The sequence below is a fragment of the Saccostrea cucullata genome, unplaced genomic scaffold, assembly GCF_032062105.1.
Source record: "Saccostrea cucullata isolate Sc308-1 unplaced genomic scaffold, CSIRO_AGI_Scuc_v1 ctg9650, whole genome shotgun sequence".
Classification (NCBI taxonomy): domain Eukaryota; kingdom Metazoa; phylum Mollusca; class Bivalvia; order Ostreida; family Ostreidae; genus Saccostrea; species Saccostrea cuccullata.
Genome location: NW_026925154.1, coordinates 1 through 14,499, shown reverse-complemented (window position 1 = coordinate 14,499; position 14,499 = coordinate 1). Strand labels below are relative to the sequence as shown.

At 32.8% G+C, this 14,499-nt stretch overlaps 1 protein-coding gene and 1 pseudogene across 1 annotated transcript; one reads left to right on the top strand and one right to left on the bottom strand.

Moving 5' to 3' along the window:
* Positions 1-2,125: 2,125 nt before the first annotated feature.
* LOC134268206 (uncharacterized) lies at positions 2,126-5,281 on the top strand. Its single transcript, XM_062750394.1, has 3 exons — positions 2,126-2,247; positions 4,681-4,827; positions 5,138-5,281. The coding sequence occupies exons 1-3, from the start codon at positions 2,196-2,198 to the stop codon at positions 5,278-5,280; spliced, it is 342 nt and encodes a 113-aa protein (XP_062606378.1). The 5' UTR covers positions 2,126-2,195; the 3' UTR covers position 5,281.
* A 4,013-nt stretch (positions 5,282-9,294) lies between these two features.
* LOC134268205 (uncharacterized) lies at positions 9,295-10,045 on the bottom strand (annotated as a pseudogene).
* Positions 10,046-14,499: the final 4,454 nt, after the last annotated feature.

The following is a 14,499-nucleotide window of genomic DNA, read 5'->3' as shown; positions in this document are numbered from 1 at the left end:
AAATGAATAATGATGATTTGTATGTCTGTCTTTGTTTAATATACGTTTGATTTTAACAGCATGTGAATTAGGCTTCTGGGGAGAAAATTGCTCTTTGAAATGCCGATATCCTTCATTTGGTCTTTTGTGTCAATCAGAATGTATCTGTCCAGAATCTGATTGTGATTCCAGTAAAGGATGTCCACGCTCTGGTAATTATTTTCTTTTAATTTGTCCATCCCGTTCTTCATTGAAATTTGATAAAGTCTAGTTGTGTTTACTATATATATGTACATGAACATGCAATAGGTAGTCAATTACCGGTAGTTAAATCTTAAATCCTTTTTAGATTATTTATTTTCGGACCTCTGAATTTGCGAAAATTGACTAGGTTTTACAATTATAACTGTTGCATTTTCACGTCAATATTGCGTAAGGTGCAAAAATTTGTATTTCTCCTCTGATTAAATAGCAAATGTTAAAAACTGTATCTAAACAAGCATTAGGTAAAATCCAGCATCCAAAGTAAGCCATGTAGGCCTTTTGGAATGGATTTGTATCAAAGACTGTGTCCTTGTCATTGATCGGGACAATGCCAGTCAGATTCAGCAACTGCAAAATTCATCATTAATGAAAAAAGTGTGGTCCAGGTAATGGTCAAGGTGGAACTGAAAGATAGTTACTTTGGGAAAAGATCTACTTCAAAATTTGAAACCTTGTCACTCATCTGGAAAATACACATTTTGTAGTAAATGTGGATCTGAGTTCCATTGTCAAGATAAGTGACAAGGCCGGACCATTTTTTTTATACATGTACAATTACATTCAAAACATGTGCAGGTGAGTTGAAGAATCAGTAGAAATTATGGGAGTGTTCCTCCCAAGAGGATAAGTGCAAGTTTGTTTGAGGTATTGTATTGGTTATAGAACTATGAAGATACATTTGCATCAAAGACTTTAACCTGCATCGTAACTCCGGGAAATGCAGGTCAGATCTACCATCTAGTACAAACTTGATCGTTCCCATTCATTCGTACGTTTATATAAAAAACTAAAGTTAATAATACTGTGGTTAATTATAGTTTACTACAGTTAACTATTGTGGGAACGTTTACACTTGTGGTCTAGTACTATGAAAACTTTTGCTAACAATAGTGATAAATTTAAAACTGATTTTCTATTTTGATGACTTTGAAAACTCTGATCTACTCCAGTGATCACTATGACACTATAGAGATATCTATCGAGAAAATGAAATGCTAAAGTGATCGCTATGAAAACTCTAGTTTGCTATGGTGATTAGTTTAAAAACTTTTATTCAGTAGAGTAATAATTTGAGAACTTTGATTTATTAGTGATAATTGAGACACTATATAGTGGTCTCTTTGAACACATTTATTTACAATTAATAGCGATAACATTGAAACTATAATTTACTATAGGTAACTTCATCCAACCAGAGTTAACTATAATAGTATTTTTACAACAGGTTTACTATTTTTGCTACCTGTATATAGTTTTGCCATGTCCATGTCTGTCTAACAATTGCTTGTCTGCAAAATCTTTTTAAGTTTCCCCGTATAGTTTGATTGATTAGAGCTATAATTGTTCCCCTATTTCAAAAGTACATTAATTTATATATTCCTTGCGAACAATCTTCCTTTTGCATGTTTTAGTTCAGATAAATTTAACCAGACCTTGGCGTTTGACCCACTTTTAAAAAAAGAAATAATCAAACTTTAACCTTGCACTGGCCATAATTAACTTTTGGTGTTGGTTGGTGTTAGGGCTTTCATATTTAATCACACTTGTATCCATCCTGAAAAGTCCTTAATTTCCATGGGTAAAAATAATTCTGACCTTAATCGTAGAGTTTTATCAACTTTTAAAAAACTTGATCATAACTTGAATAGCTGGTGCTAGGGCATTTATATTTTGCATGTATACATATTTCTTATGAAAAGTTCTTTCCATGCGTACATTAAGTTTTGACCGTTTGTCTTTCACCTTGTAGTTTGAACCACTTTAAAAATTATCTTAACCATATATCTTTTGAACGGTTGGTGCTTAGGCTTTCATATTTAAACCTTGTCATTATCAAATCTTTAATTGTTGATATAATTCAAATACTATTTTCTTTAGAGTGTCCTGCAGGATTTTTTGGAATCTACTGTGAACATTCGTGTACCTTTCCCAATTACGGCCCTGGTTGTCTGATGAAGTGTGTCTGCACTAAAGATATTTGCAACCCAGCAACAGGATGTGCTAGTATATTGATCAATTCTGCACAATAATTAACATAGAGAATTATTGTCAGCAAAAATACTTGTTTACATATTCAGATACAGTACCGACCAGACCCAACCTGACACAAAGCAGTCCCAGAGCAGTCCCGGTGACTGCTTTTTGGGACTGCTAAAGCAGTCCCGCAGCGATCCCAGAGCAGTCCCACAGCAGTCCCAGAGCGGTCCCAGCAGTCCCAGCGGTCCCAGAAAGCAGTCCCAGCAGTCCCAGAAAGCAGTCCCAGCAGTCCCAGGGGGCGGGGTTTATTAATTCAATGGGCGAAGCTAACTCAGAAATGAGATTTCCAATAAACAATGGAACTATAAAAGGCAGTGATTTTTTTTCTGAGCAGTATGCCAGGAATCCTAACAATGCGAAGGTCATTTACATGTATGAGCAGTACGCACATAGATTTGAAACAATTTAAAATAATATTTATTGAAGGAAGAAAGCTTACACACCTACTTAAATGAATTACACTGAACATGAATATTTAATCACAATTATCTTGGGTTTTTTTGTGATTGATACTGGCTCCCATACTTATTTTCTATACAGAAAATTAGAATTGAATTAATTATATTTCACCAGAATTAGTTTTAAATAGATCTTATCATTATAGATCATGACCGATATCCATACTATCGGGATACTCTAAAGGCATTTTTTTAAGTATTAGTGCTTTTGAAAAATTCGTTGCTAATTTTGCCAAGTAATATTTTTCAGTATTATTTTTACTGACATGGTAATTTAAAAATTATAGTTTTATTTGTAAATTGTATTAGTGACAGGTATAGAATCCTAAGATCATGTTCAACATTAATAATAATCTTGAAAGAAATTTATACCCATTTCATTGATCTTTTTTTTTTTTTTTTTTTTTTGCATTACATTTTTTCATAGATTGAAATTAGGGTCATTGTTAATTGAGAAGCATGTTCAATGATGTGTAACACTGATACGTGTACCCAAATAACATGCATGATTGATTTTCTGTCCAAAGGCGATTGAAACCGCAGGTGTTTATACCATTTTATTTATACACATTATCGGCCAGGTAAACAAAAGCAAAACAAAAAAGAAATAAATCACAATTCCCGGTATTTTTAACTGTTTATTTAATTATTTTTTTTAAATGTACCCTTTTAATAACTTATTTATAAATTGAAAACTAATTCATCTGTAAATCCCCGTATAATTGTTTAAATTGCTTATGTTACGGAACAATTGTGGCATAATTTTATTTCATGTCATAAAATAAATTGATAGATTTTTATTTGAGGGTTGCATGGAATACTCTTTTAGCGTGGTACTTGTAAAACGTGTAGCCTTTTCAATTAAAAAATCTTATATCTAAATGAAATGATTTTTTAAATAGTGCCAAATGCAAGTTTTGAGTATTTCATTTTAGATTAAATAATAAAATAAACCTACATATAGATATTTTTTCTCATGAGCCCGTAGTTTATTTTAGAAATAAAAATCTCCTCCTGATTTCCTTATTTAACAACTTTACATTGTATTTTTAAAAATATACTACATGTATATTACATTTGTGTAAATATACAGTCCCTAAAACTATAAATTAAGTATAATACATGTAATCTCAAGTTATTAAAAGATTGTAAGAAATCCTTGCTTTTTTTAATAGTTTAAACTCCTCTCTGCTGCAAGTAAACAAAACAACAGGGAGCCTGCAAATTCAGAATACACAAGGGGGCGGAGCTATCATGTAACTCAGAACCTCTTTCACACCTGAGTGAACAAAGCAGTCCCAGAAAGCAGTCCCAGGGACAGCTGGGACTGCTGGGACTGCTTTCTATAGCAGTCCCAGAGCAGTCCCACAGCGGTCCCAGAGCAGTCCCACAGCAGTCCCAGAGGGGTCCCAAAGCAGTCCCGGGGACTGCTTTCTGGGACTGTTTTGGTGTCAGGTTGGGTCTGGTCGGTACTGTACTGTAGATCACTAAATTTTCGCGACACCTTATTTTCGCGAGATAGTCATTGACTCTTGATTAGCGAGACAAAATTTTCACGAATTGTGGTTATTGTTTTATGTAATCTTAAGGAATACTTTTACACGCGAGAATTTAATTTTCGCGAGGACACTGTCTCGCGTAATTACACGAAAATAAAGTTCTCGCGAATAAAAAGGGATTTACAGTACTAAAATTATAAATCAGAATTTTTTTTCGTACCTCTTACATGTAATTAAGCATAAGGAAAATACTTCAAAGAACCAGTATATTTTCTGTTATACATAAAATTATTTAAAAAAAGAAAGGAAAGCGGAATTTCAAAATTAAAATGTTCATTCATATATCAGAAAAAAAAATGTACCCCTCTTTTGGCAAATTGAATACGATTTATAATTAAGCACAATCGTAATTTTTTTTACACATGTGATTTATAATGTTTCAGATCTGTCAAAGACAACTACACAAGAGATTGCTACGTCAGTTTCCACCCCTGAGATTTGGAAGGCTGACTTGAGAAGCTCCTCAATATCTGCTTTATATTCTGACATATTAAAAGTGACTAAACACAACCCAAAAAGTGTGGAAAGGGGTATTCCAAAGTTTCAATATTTTTTTTAAAATAAACTTTTCGTCAAAATAAATTTAGCTTATTTACTGACGCTTACAAACACACGCTTGCAGTTTATTCCTGAAGTTTTTTCTTTCTTTAAAGTAGGCATGAAGACTCTTTTTTGAAGTTTTTTTCATGCTCAGTATTATCAGTTTAAGGCTTTTGATTAAATTAGCATTAAGTTTAAATTGGGAGTAAATAAAATTAAAGAGAAATCGAAAACATACTTATCTAACTTCATTTTTCACAGATAGAAAATGTCAAACTTTCTCTTATTGGGCATTTCTAGGAGTAAGAGCTCAAGCTGGTGCAATGTTAGTGAGCATAATTATTTTCGGAGCACTTTCTCTGATCATTATCTTGCTATACATGTGCGTGTCGTTGAAAACCTTCTTAAACAGGAGGCACTCGGATCCACGCTCAGAAGAATAGAAAGTTTCCAAACATAAGATGTGAAAATTAGATGGAAGAAGTGAGTAAATTGCAGTTTAAATGACTTAGATTATTTATTAATTTTAATTGATTTTATTAGAACATTTTATTTTCAACTTAATTCATTTAATTATTATTATTATTTTTTTAATTGTAGTGGGATACAATGTACACATGTATGTGACTGGCATGTATAGAGCTGGATTTCTGTTTGATATTAGAGAAGAAAAATATGGCACACATAATGTTTTTATCAGTTTCAAATTACTTGTACATAAGCACTTACAGCTATGTATTTGTTTAAAAATAGAGGAGATTTTTTTTCAATTCTAGCTAGGTTTCTGTTTTTACAATGTATGGATGATACATGCTATTATAGAGAGTTCATTTCCGTTTTATCATATAAATAGAAAATGCATCATAATGTACATGTTGCTACATGTACATGCATTTATACATATAGCTACACATGTACATCCTCACAAGCCGGGGGTCCTGAGTCAATACAGTGTCTGATGGCAACGTGTTGATGTTGTAGCTAGAGTAGATTATTATTATTTTTTTAGATGCATATTTTTTTTTTAGATTTGATGGACTGTAAAATGTTTAATATCATAATATGAATATCTTATTCAAATAAGGCTCTTATTTTTTTTTATAATTGTATTCTTGCACAGAGAGAGAGAGAGAGAGAGAGAGAATGGCCCTATACATATAATATGGGCAACACACCTTATGAGGAAGAAAATTCAACATGCTCTTAGAGAGAAATAAATCAATATAAGGAGAAATTATTGTCTGGTTTCTGAAAAAAAAATTAAAATGTATTAAACTTTGCTTTTACGAGGGGTTATCAAAAGGTTCGTGGACTAGCGCCATAAAATTAAAACCGATTTATGTACATCAATGAATTTTAAAATATCTAATTAGCATTATCTTTTCTATCGGAAGAATAAACAATAAATCATAAATCTTATTTTTTAATAAATTAGACATGTTTTATAAGAAATGTATGTCCAGACGGCGCAACCTCGAACACGGCGTTTTTGCGACCTAAGTGTAACTGAGGAAAACTCTTCTGATATGAACATTTGACTTCAAAAAATCCCGTTGATTCAGGTGTGTGTTTGGACAAAATTGTTACATAATTTGTGAAATTTTTACTTCATTCTGGAAGTTCTATGGAATTTTATCGTAAATTTTATATGGAGTGTCCAAACAAATAAGGCCTTGAAAATGACGTGAAAAGGGGGGAGGGGTTTTCTTTTCCAACATTCTATAAAGTTTTGCCCCTGAAAAAAAAAACTTGTATAGACCTAAGAAATGTTTAAACGTGCTACCGAGAAATAATATGCATACAGAGTACTTGTCTTTTAATGTTAAAATAGATTCAGAGAGAAAAGGGATGTAAACTTGGTTTTTATCAATTTTATACATTGTAGTTAGTCTAGTCATTTTCCTTCTTTCATGTAATGGTTCCCATCCAGTTTCAAAGTAAAGTGCATCTTATCTTTAGAAGCTAACGAGTTTTTTAATACATTTCGGCACAGACAAAAACACGCAATCATCTTCATTTACATCCGTTTCTGAACGTCGAGTCAGTCCGGATCCAGTATTTTCATTTTTGGGCTCGGGGGGAGCGAGTATGTTGCTTATTTCTTTCAAGATAGGAACACTAAACATCGAGTATTTTCCGGTTGCTCGTAATGTTTTACTATTTGATTTTCAACGTTTTAATGTTTTAGACCTCCTTGTACATTTTTGGAAATTCTTGCAGTAAATTGAATGTATTGTAATTTATTTTCTGCATCGGTTTTAATTTCATACTGTTCGGCATCTTAATTTTTATGCCATTCCATGCCCCTAAATCCAAATGCTTTCCCATTGTAATAAAACACAGCATTTGAGAGCCCCTCGGCTGTATCTAAAGAGAAAACACCGGTATCCCAAAATTTCTCTTCATCTGCCCGCGTTACAGGATCGCATCTTTTTTCATTCACTCCTATGCCATTTGCTGTTAATTCCTTCATTCTAGAATCTAAATCTTTCTGAAAACCTGCAAATACAGGGTTATCCTCCTTAAAAAATTAATATCTACCTTTTCACATTTATTTCTTAGATATCTCTGTGTTGCTGAAGCAATTTGAGTTAGTGTATTGGGGGGATAGGGATCTCCATTTTTGCGCCTAATTTCACAAATAAACCTTTGGAGCCAAAAATCCAGCATATCATGCGATAAATCCTTTGGATCCTCTGGTATGGGATTGCCTTCCAAGTGAGTTAATACTTGCAGGTTTCTATTTTCCGCCCAATCTTTCCATAATTTCATCGCTAATGATTCATTTTGTCTCGTTTTTAATGGCATGGCATTTAGCTTCTTTTCCGCGATGTCCGACGCACTAAGGGGGGGGGGGCAGAAAACCGGCCGTTATTTTTCACATTGAATAGACTCTGAGTAGCTAGGGATATTCATTAATTGAGTGGGTTTAACATCTTCCCCATCCCAATCTCCTACAATGTAGTAAATCAAAATCAACGTCTTTAAAATCCACGCTTCCCTGACTGGCTTTTACGTCCATTTTTAAGCAACGCCGCGTGTTCGATTGATTTTCACGAGCATTCTGTTCGATGTGAACACGGAGCGGTCAATTCAAGCATGACATTGTTATGACACTATAACAGGCGTAGTTTATTTTCGATTCATTCATTTCATTAGCTGGGGTTCTGTTCTAAGTCAGTAAGATCATATGAAGAGAAATCTTCGTCACGAAGAATGGGTTCCGCTTCGCTCCGCCCATTCTTCATGACGAAGATTTCTCTTCATATGATCTTACTATTACATAGACAGCAAAGGTAAATATTACTTATAGGGTCGCTAACTTCTACCCATATACATTCCGTGTTCAAAGGTTCAAGGTCAGGGCGTCTTAAGGCTCGAAGTGAATCAGATACATAAATCAGGGTACCCCCTCCATATGAGTTACAATTTTGGCGAAAAATTGTAGAAAATCCATCAATCAAAATAGCATTATCATCAATGTTTGCATCTAAATGTGTTTCAGTAAAACACAAAATGTGATAATCACTGACAAATGATATTAAATTTTCAATTTTGTTTCTTATACTTCTTATATGTTTATATGAAAAATATCTAAAGTATGGAAAGTGTTATTTGTAGGCCCAGGGTTTGATTCAATATCACCAGACAGCATTAATTATATACTCGTAAGTTGAAAAAGAAAATTGACATGCTGAAAATATACTGCATGTTTCATACAAACTTTGAATTTTCTTTTTTACAAAATTGGTAAGCTTTCCACAAAAACCAAACTAAATATTCAAATCTGAAAAAACAGTAATTCATGGATTTGAATGTGCATCTATTTTGGAGGTAAAAAAATTCCAATTGCGGCTCGATATTGTTCAAGAGTATTACCCATGATCGGTAATAACTAATGTTTTGGGTTGGTAAAAAATAGGAAAATAAAGCCGCAAAGAACAGCAAATTTGAATATTGCAAACATAAAGACCTTGATATTGACTAGAGAAACTGAAACCCATTACAGATGTAATCATAATTAAAAAAAACAGTAAACAGAGAATAATGAACAAAAGCTTGTTACAAAAGCCCATGATTTGGTTGCAGTAGATAACAAAACTGTGAACACATGATGAAAAGAAAATAAAAATAAACAGAAAACAACAATACTGAAAAAAGGAAAACATTCTGACAAAAAATGGAATAGATACCGTAAAGGTAGTCTAAGTGATTCAGTCAAAACTGAAATATGTACAAAGAGACTGATCACTAAGAGAAACACAAATGACATTGTGTAACTAAGGAGAGTAAGTGGGAGTTTTTGCTTATTATATGTTTAAACTGATTATTACCTTATAATGAAATTTACATTTACGTTTTATAGCAGTGGACAACTGCAATACATGTAGGTGCATTGACTGTCAAAGGGGCGGGGGATTTTACCTGTAAGATAAGTACAAATATTTATCACATAATTAACGATTAAATAGATACTCAAGTTGTTCTAGAGGTGTCACCTCGAATCTGCTCCTCTTAAGTTCAAAATTAATATAGATTCTGCCATCGTATGTCCAAAAGCTATGTACAACTTTGGCATTTTTTGCTTGGATAATTTTCGACACGATTGATTGTCTATAATTAGTTAGATCTTCTGTGACGAAAATTTTTTGGCGTTGTTTTTTAGTTTGTTTTTTTTTGGCACTGTACACTTTGTTTTTTATTTTCCAGCTATGGAATTTACAGATAAATTGTATTTTGTTATTTTTGTTTGATCTTCCAATCGGATGTGATCGATTGATGTCAGCGGGGCTGATGGTAACTCCCATCCCTTCACATATTTTGATCACTGTAGCATGAGTATCCTGGGCCACCTCCTCCACGTCCTCTCATCCTGGAGCTGGTATCGGTACGTTGTGGAAACGTAATGACGTTCTGCGTCTGTACTGCTCCAGATTATCCAGACCGCAAACAAGGTCATCCACCCTTTGTTGGAGATCAGAGTTGATTTGTTTTAGTGATTGTATTTGTTCGTTTTGATCTTCTATATCTTTTTGTTAATTGTTCTTGTATGTTACTCAAAATTGGTTGAATGCAACTCTGACCTATCACCTGAATGTGGGGGGTAATTGCCGAAGCAATGAGAGGAGCAAACACCCCTATGAAAGCTTGACTGTTAATGGCTTTTACGATCAGTTCATTTATCATGGAGGTTTGTAACTCCCCCATGGGTTTGTATTCAGATGTTGAGGAATCGAGATTCTTTTGTCGGTCTGGAGATGAGGAACTTAGACCTTTTAGTAGCCGGAGTCCATAGTGCAGAGGAGGGGTTTAGTGTATTTAAACCTATATTAAGTTAAAATAAATCCAAATATATTACTAAAATAATATGGATGAACAAATCATTCTTACTAAACGGTCAAGACATTTTTGTGTCTGAATCATTTTGTGTATTTTAAATTAGTATTACGCCATATGCAAAAATAAGAAATTTAAATATATCGGCGAAAATATCGGTATAAAACTTACTAAAATTCCTTAAAATATTCAGAAAAATAGAAGAAATTGTCACCAGCTAATAGTTGAATAATATATTTTAGGAATCACTGTCTAGTTTTGAGAGTATGCCAGGGCATCAACAATAGTGGGAAACATGGGATAATTTGCATACCGGGCGAAGCCTGTTATGCTAAAATTATCCCATGTTTCCCACTATTGTTGATGTCCCTGGCATACTCTCAAACCTAGACAGTGATTCCATATATATTTCCATTTTAAATTGAAATAACAATCTTAAAATAAATCGAAATACCGTCTAATTTAGTGGATTTGAGATGCACGAGGCATTCCATGTTATTTTCCATTGCCCAGCCCTATGACGTCAAATTCTACTAATAAAAAAATAGTCCCATACAAACACGAAACAAATCTAATGATTATTTAGTTATGCTGTAGTCAAATATCAACATTTATAAAATAAACAACAAAAGATATTTATATTACGATCAAAGCAATCTTATTAATTTCAATTATACATGTGACCTAGATTTAGGTTGTCGGAAGCACGAACACGTAGATAGGCCATAGGTCACTTCTCCCAAACCATATTGAATGCAATGAACCAATGGGCCAAATTAAACTAAACTTGGTACGAAGCATCCTTGGGTAAAGGGGAATTTAAAATGTTAAAATGAAGGGCCAAGTCTCCTTACAAGGGGAGATAATTAAGAAAAGACAAAAATAGGGTGGGGTCATTAAAAAATCTTCTTCTCAAGACCACTGGGCCAGGAAAGCTGAAACTTATGTGGAAGCATCCTTGGCGCTTGGGTAGTGTAGATATTAAATTGTTAAATAGGGAATTCAAAGTTTTACATAGAATTGTATAGAACAAATCTTTAAAAATCTTCTTCTCAAGAACCACTTATCCAGGAAAGCTGAAACTTATGTGGAAGCATTCTTGGGTATAATAGATATTAAATTGTTAAAATCATGACCCCCCGGGGGTAGGGCGGGACCAAAATAGGAAATCCAAGTTTTACATAGATATATATAGGAAAAAATATTTCAAGTATCTTCTTCTCAAAAACCACTGGACCAAGAAAAGCAGAAACTTATGTGGAAGCATCCAGGGGTAGTGTAGATTCTAAGGTATTAAAAAATCATGAAAGGGGAGGCGATAGGGGGCATGATAGGTATAGCAAGAGGGGAAATCCGGTAAAGAACTGCATCACCCAAGCTACTCATGTGAGCGATGTGGCCCATGGGCCTCTTGTTTTTTTAGGTTTTTTTTTATTCATTTAAAATATTTCAGTGTAATGGGTCAATTTGGTTGTCAAATTCTCCTCGGATTTATTATAAAGCAAGACAATTTTTTTTCTTTTAATGTTTTTTAATGTTAAAATTGCCTTTCATTTTTATTTCAAAATATGAATATATCGCATATTTCAACTACGAATGGTCAGTTAATTTGTGTGTTCATATATATTTTTTTAATTTTTGCTTTAAACGAGTGGTGCAGGAAATAGATCGTTTATCGATTGAATGGTAGCTGTAGTAAAAATGAAAAGTTATAGGATCCATAAGTGTGTAAGCAATAAAAGAGAGACAATCCAATATTTACTTGAAAATTATGCAATTCGATCTGTTTTTTTTCTTTCCATAGGTTTACGTTATACAGTGTATGTGTAACAATCTTTGTCAGACTTTTAAAATACATCTCCATATACCTGATATGGAGAATATATAGAGCATGAAATGGAAGATAATCTAAAAAAAAATTTCACGTGTTTTCTTTAATTATCATAATGCAGAGTAAATTTTGAAAAAAAAAAATGTGTTATTCTTAAGTTTTCTATTCATTCTTTTCATAGCTGCTTCATCCTTAGCTTGAAAGGAATGTAATTGCCTACAGTTTTTGGGTATAGTAGTGGGATATGATTCCAGCCGCTGCCTCAAGAAAATATCTCCGATGGAATATTATTGAAGGATCAGGACGTACCTGATGCCAATCTGGATGTGTGATAGAATATGACAGTATATCTGTGTAAAAGGATATAATCCGAATTACATGCAGTCTATAATGTTCACTTTTTTATGACATCGTAAGAGGAGGGGCTGGGCACACTATTCTTTTTGGAAAATGGCTTATTTTTTGGACATCTTGTCAGTTTTGAGTAATATGAATATCTACAGAATATTTACACAAGGAAAGAACAAACTGTTTAAAAATCAAGTGGCATAATTTTGGTTTCAGTTATTGGCTCACCATATGCATACTTTACCCTCAGTAACTATGAAATTTGTAAATTATATTTGCTGTTATTTGCAACAATGAGTTTCCAAGTGTACGCTATGAATTGAACACTAGTAGAAATGTGCGCATGCGCAGATAAATCTAATATTGAATTATGTTTATTTGGTTTTTCAGGACCCTGGGTATTTTACCGAACTTTTCATAATTTATCAAAGTAGAAAATGTACTTCCAAACATTAAGGTAGGTGACATATATCTTTATTAAATCCTTATTAAACCTCAAGTTAACACTTAATAAGTTTCAGTTGAATGAACATTACTATTTTAACATGTTTTAGTTACTTTCGATTTTGATTCCAAGAAACGAAAGAACTCAATATAAACCTACACATTTTTATTTTTACTTACCTGTACATAGGTCATTTATGTAGTTCGCATTCATCTTAAAATTGTTGATGTTCAGTGGGTACCGAAAAAAAAAATTAAAAAATCACCAGTGTGTTTGAACTTTTAACCTATATGGAAAGAAAGAAAGAAGAATGCTTAATTTTCAAAATGGTTCAATTATATTTTTTATAATTGTTCTGCTCCATTGTAGAATATAGGCATTTTCTTTCAAGAATAATATAAAATCTTTCATGAAGACAAAGAATATCTTGCTTATTGCAGTCTAATCATATAAATAAATCCAAGCTAATAATAAATTAAGGAAATACAATTTAAGTCTTACCTGGAAGAATTTAAATTATAAATATATCGACAACATTTAAAAAAAAAATTGTGGTTGGTCATTTTAATACCAGTATGTAAGCATCTTCAATAAGTGCAGATTCATAATGGTAAAAATCACAGCTCTGTTGGCAGGGTTTGACAGAAAGGGGGTCTATGAAAATTTAAATGTATTCTTGATAAGGTAAAACATATTGAAATTTATTTAAAGTAAAAATTTCTGAATCTGGTTTACTTATGAATACACAGGAAAAATAAATTTTTCAAATCTTTCATTTATGAATAACTGCATTGATAAAGTAAAACTATTTGTATATATAAGCAACTTCAGATTGTAAAGATAAATGCTTAATATTAGCAAAATATGAAGAGTAGCTAAAATAATGGTTGTAAGGGTGGATATTTTTTGAACAAGAGGCTCTTTAGTCGAGAATCTCACTAGAGATATTTTGTTCGAGCTATAATCAATCGGTAGGATTTTTTTAAATTTCTCTGAAAATTTTGAATTTGAATTTAAAAAAAAAATTCTATTTCCAAAGTACTTAAAAATTATTGCTTCTTGGAGGTTAAAAAAGTTGTGCCGGGCCATTTTAAGCCGGTCGGTCGGGAGAGGTCAACCAAACAATATTATAAAGATGGCCTAATAGAATTGGACTTATCATGGCTTTGCATTTTTAGAGAAAGTTTTATGAAGACGCTTTAAACGCTGTAAAACTTTGATGCCCTAGTGTCGTCAACCATATTTCAGGGTCATAATTTGAATAAATTAGATTCTACACAATATGTAACAAGAAAAAAATCACATAAGTTTCTTTTTTTTGGAGAAGATTTTCAAAAGATGTCCATTGAATCTTCAATAATTTTCATATATCCCCTCTTTAAAAAAAAATGGGTTCTTTATTGAACATACTTGAATCTCTTTACCCAAGGAATGCATTGGAGTAAGCTGAGAAGTCAAAAATGTAAACAAAAATGTTTTCAGAAAGATAGACAGGCAAACGGACAGACGATGGCAAACTATGATCAAAAAACTCATCTGAGCTTTCAACTTAAGTGTTAAAAATGCCTTTAAATAATTTCCTAGAAAACAACAGTCACTGTCTCCTCGGGGGTAATGCAGATTCAAGATTGTTCTACTTACAGCCACTGTGGTAGAGTGGAACCACAACTGAAGATCGGAGTTTTATAAATGTTTTGACAT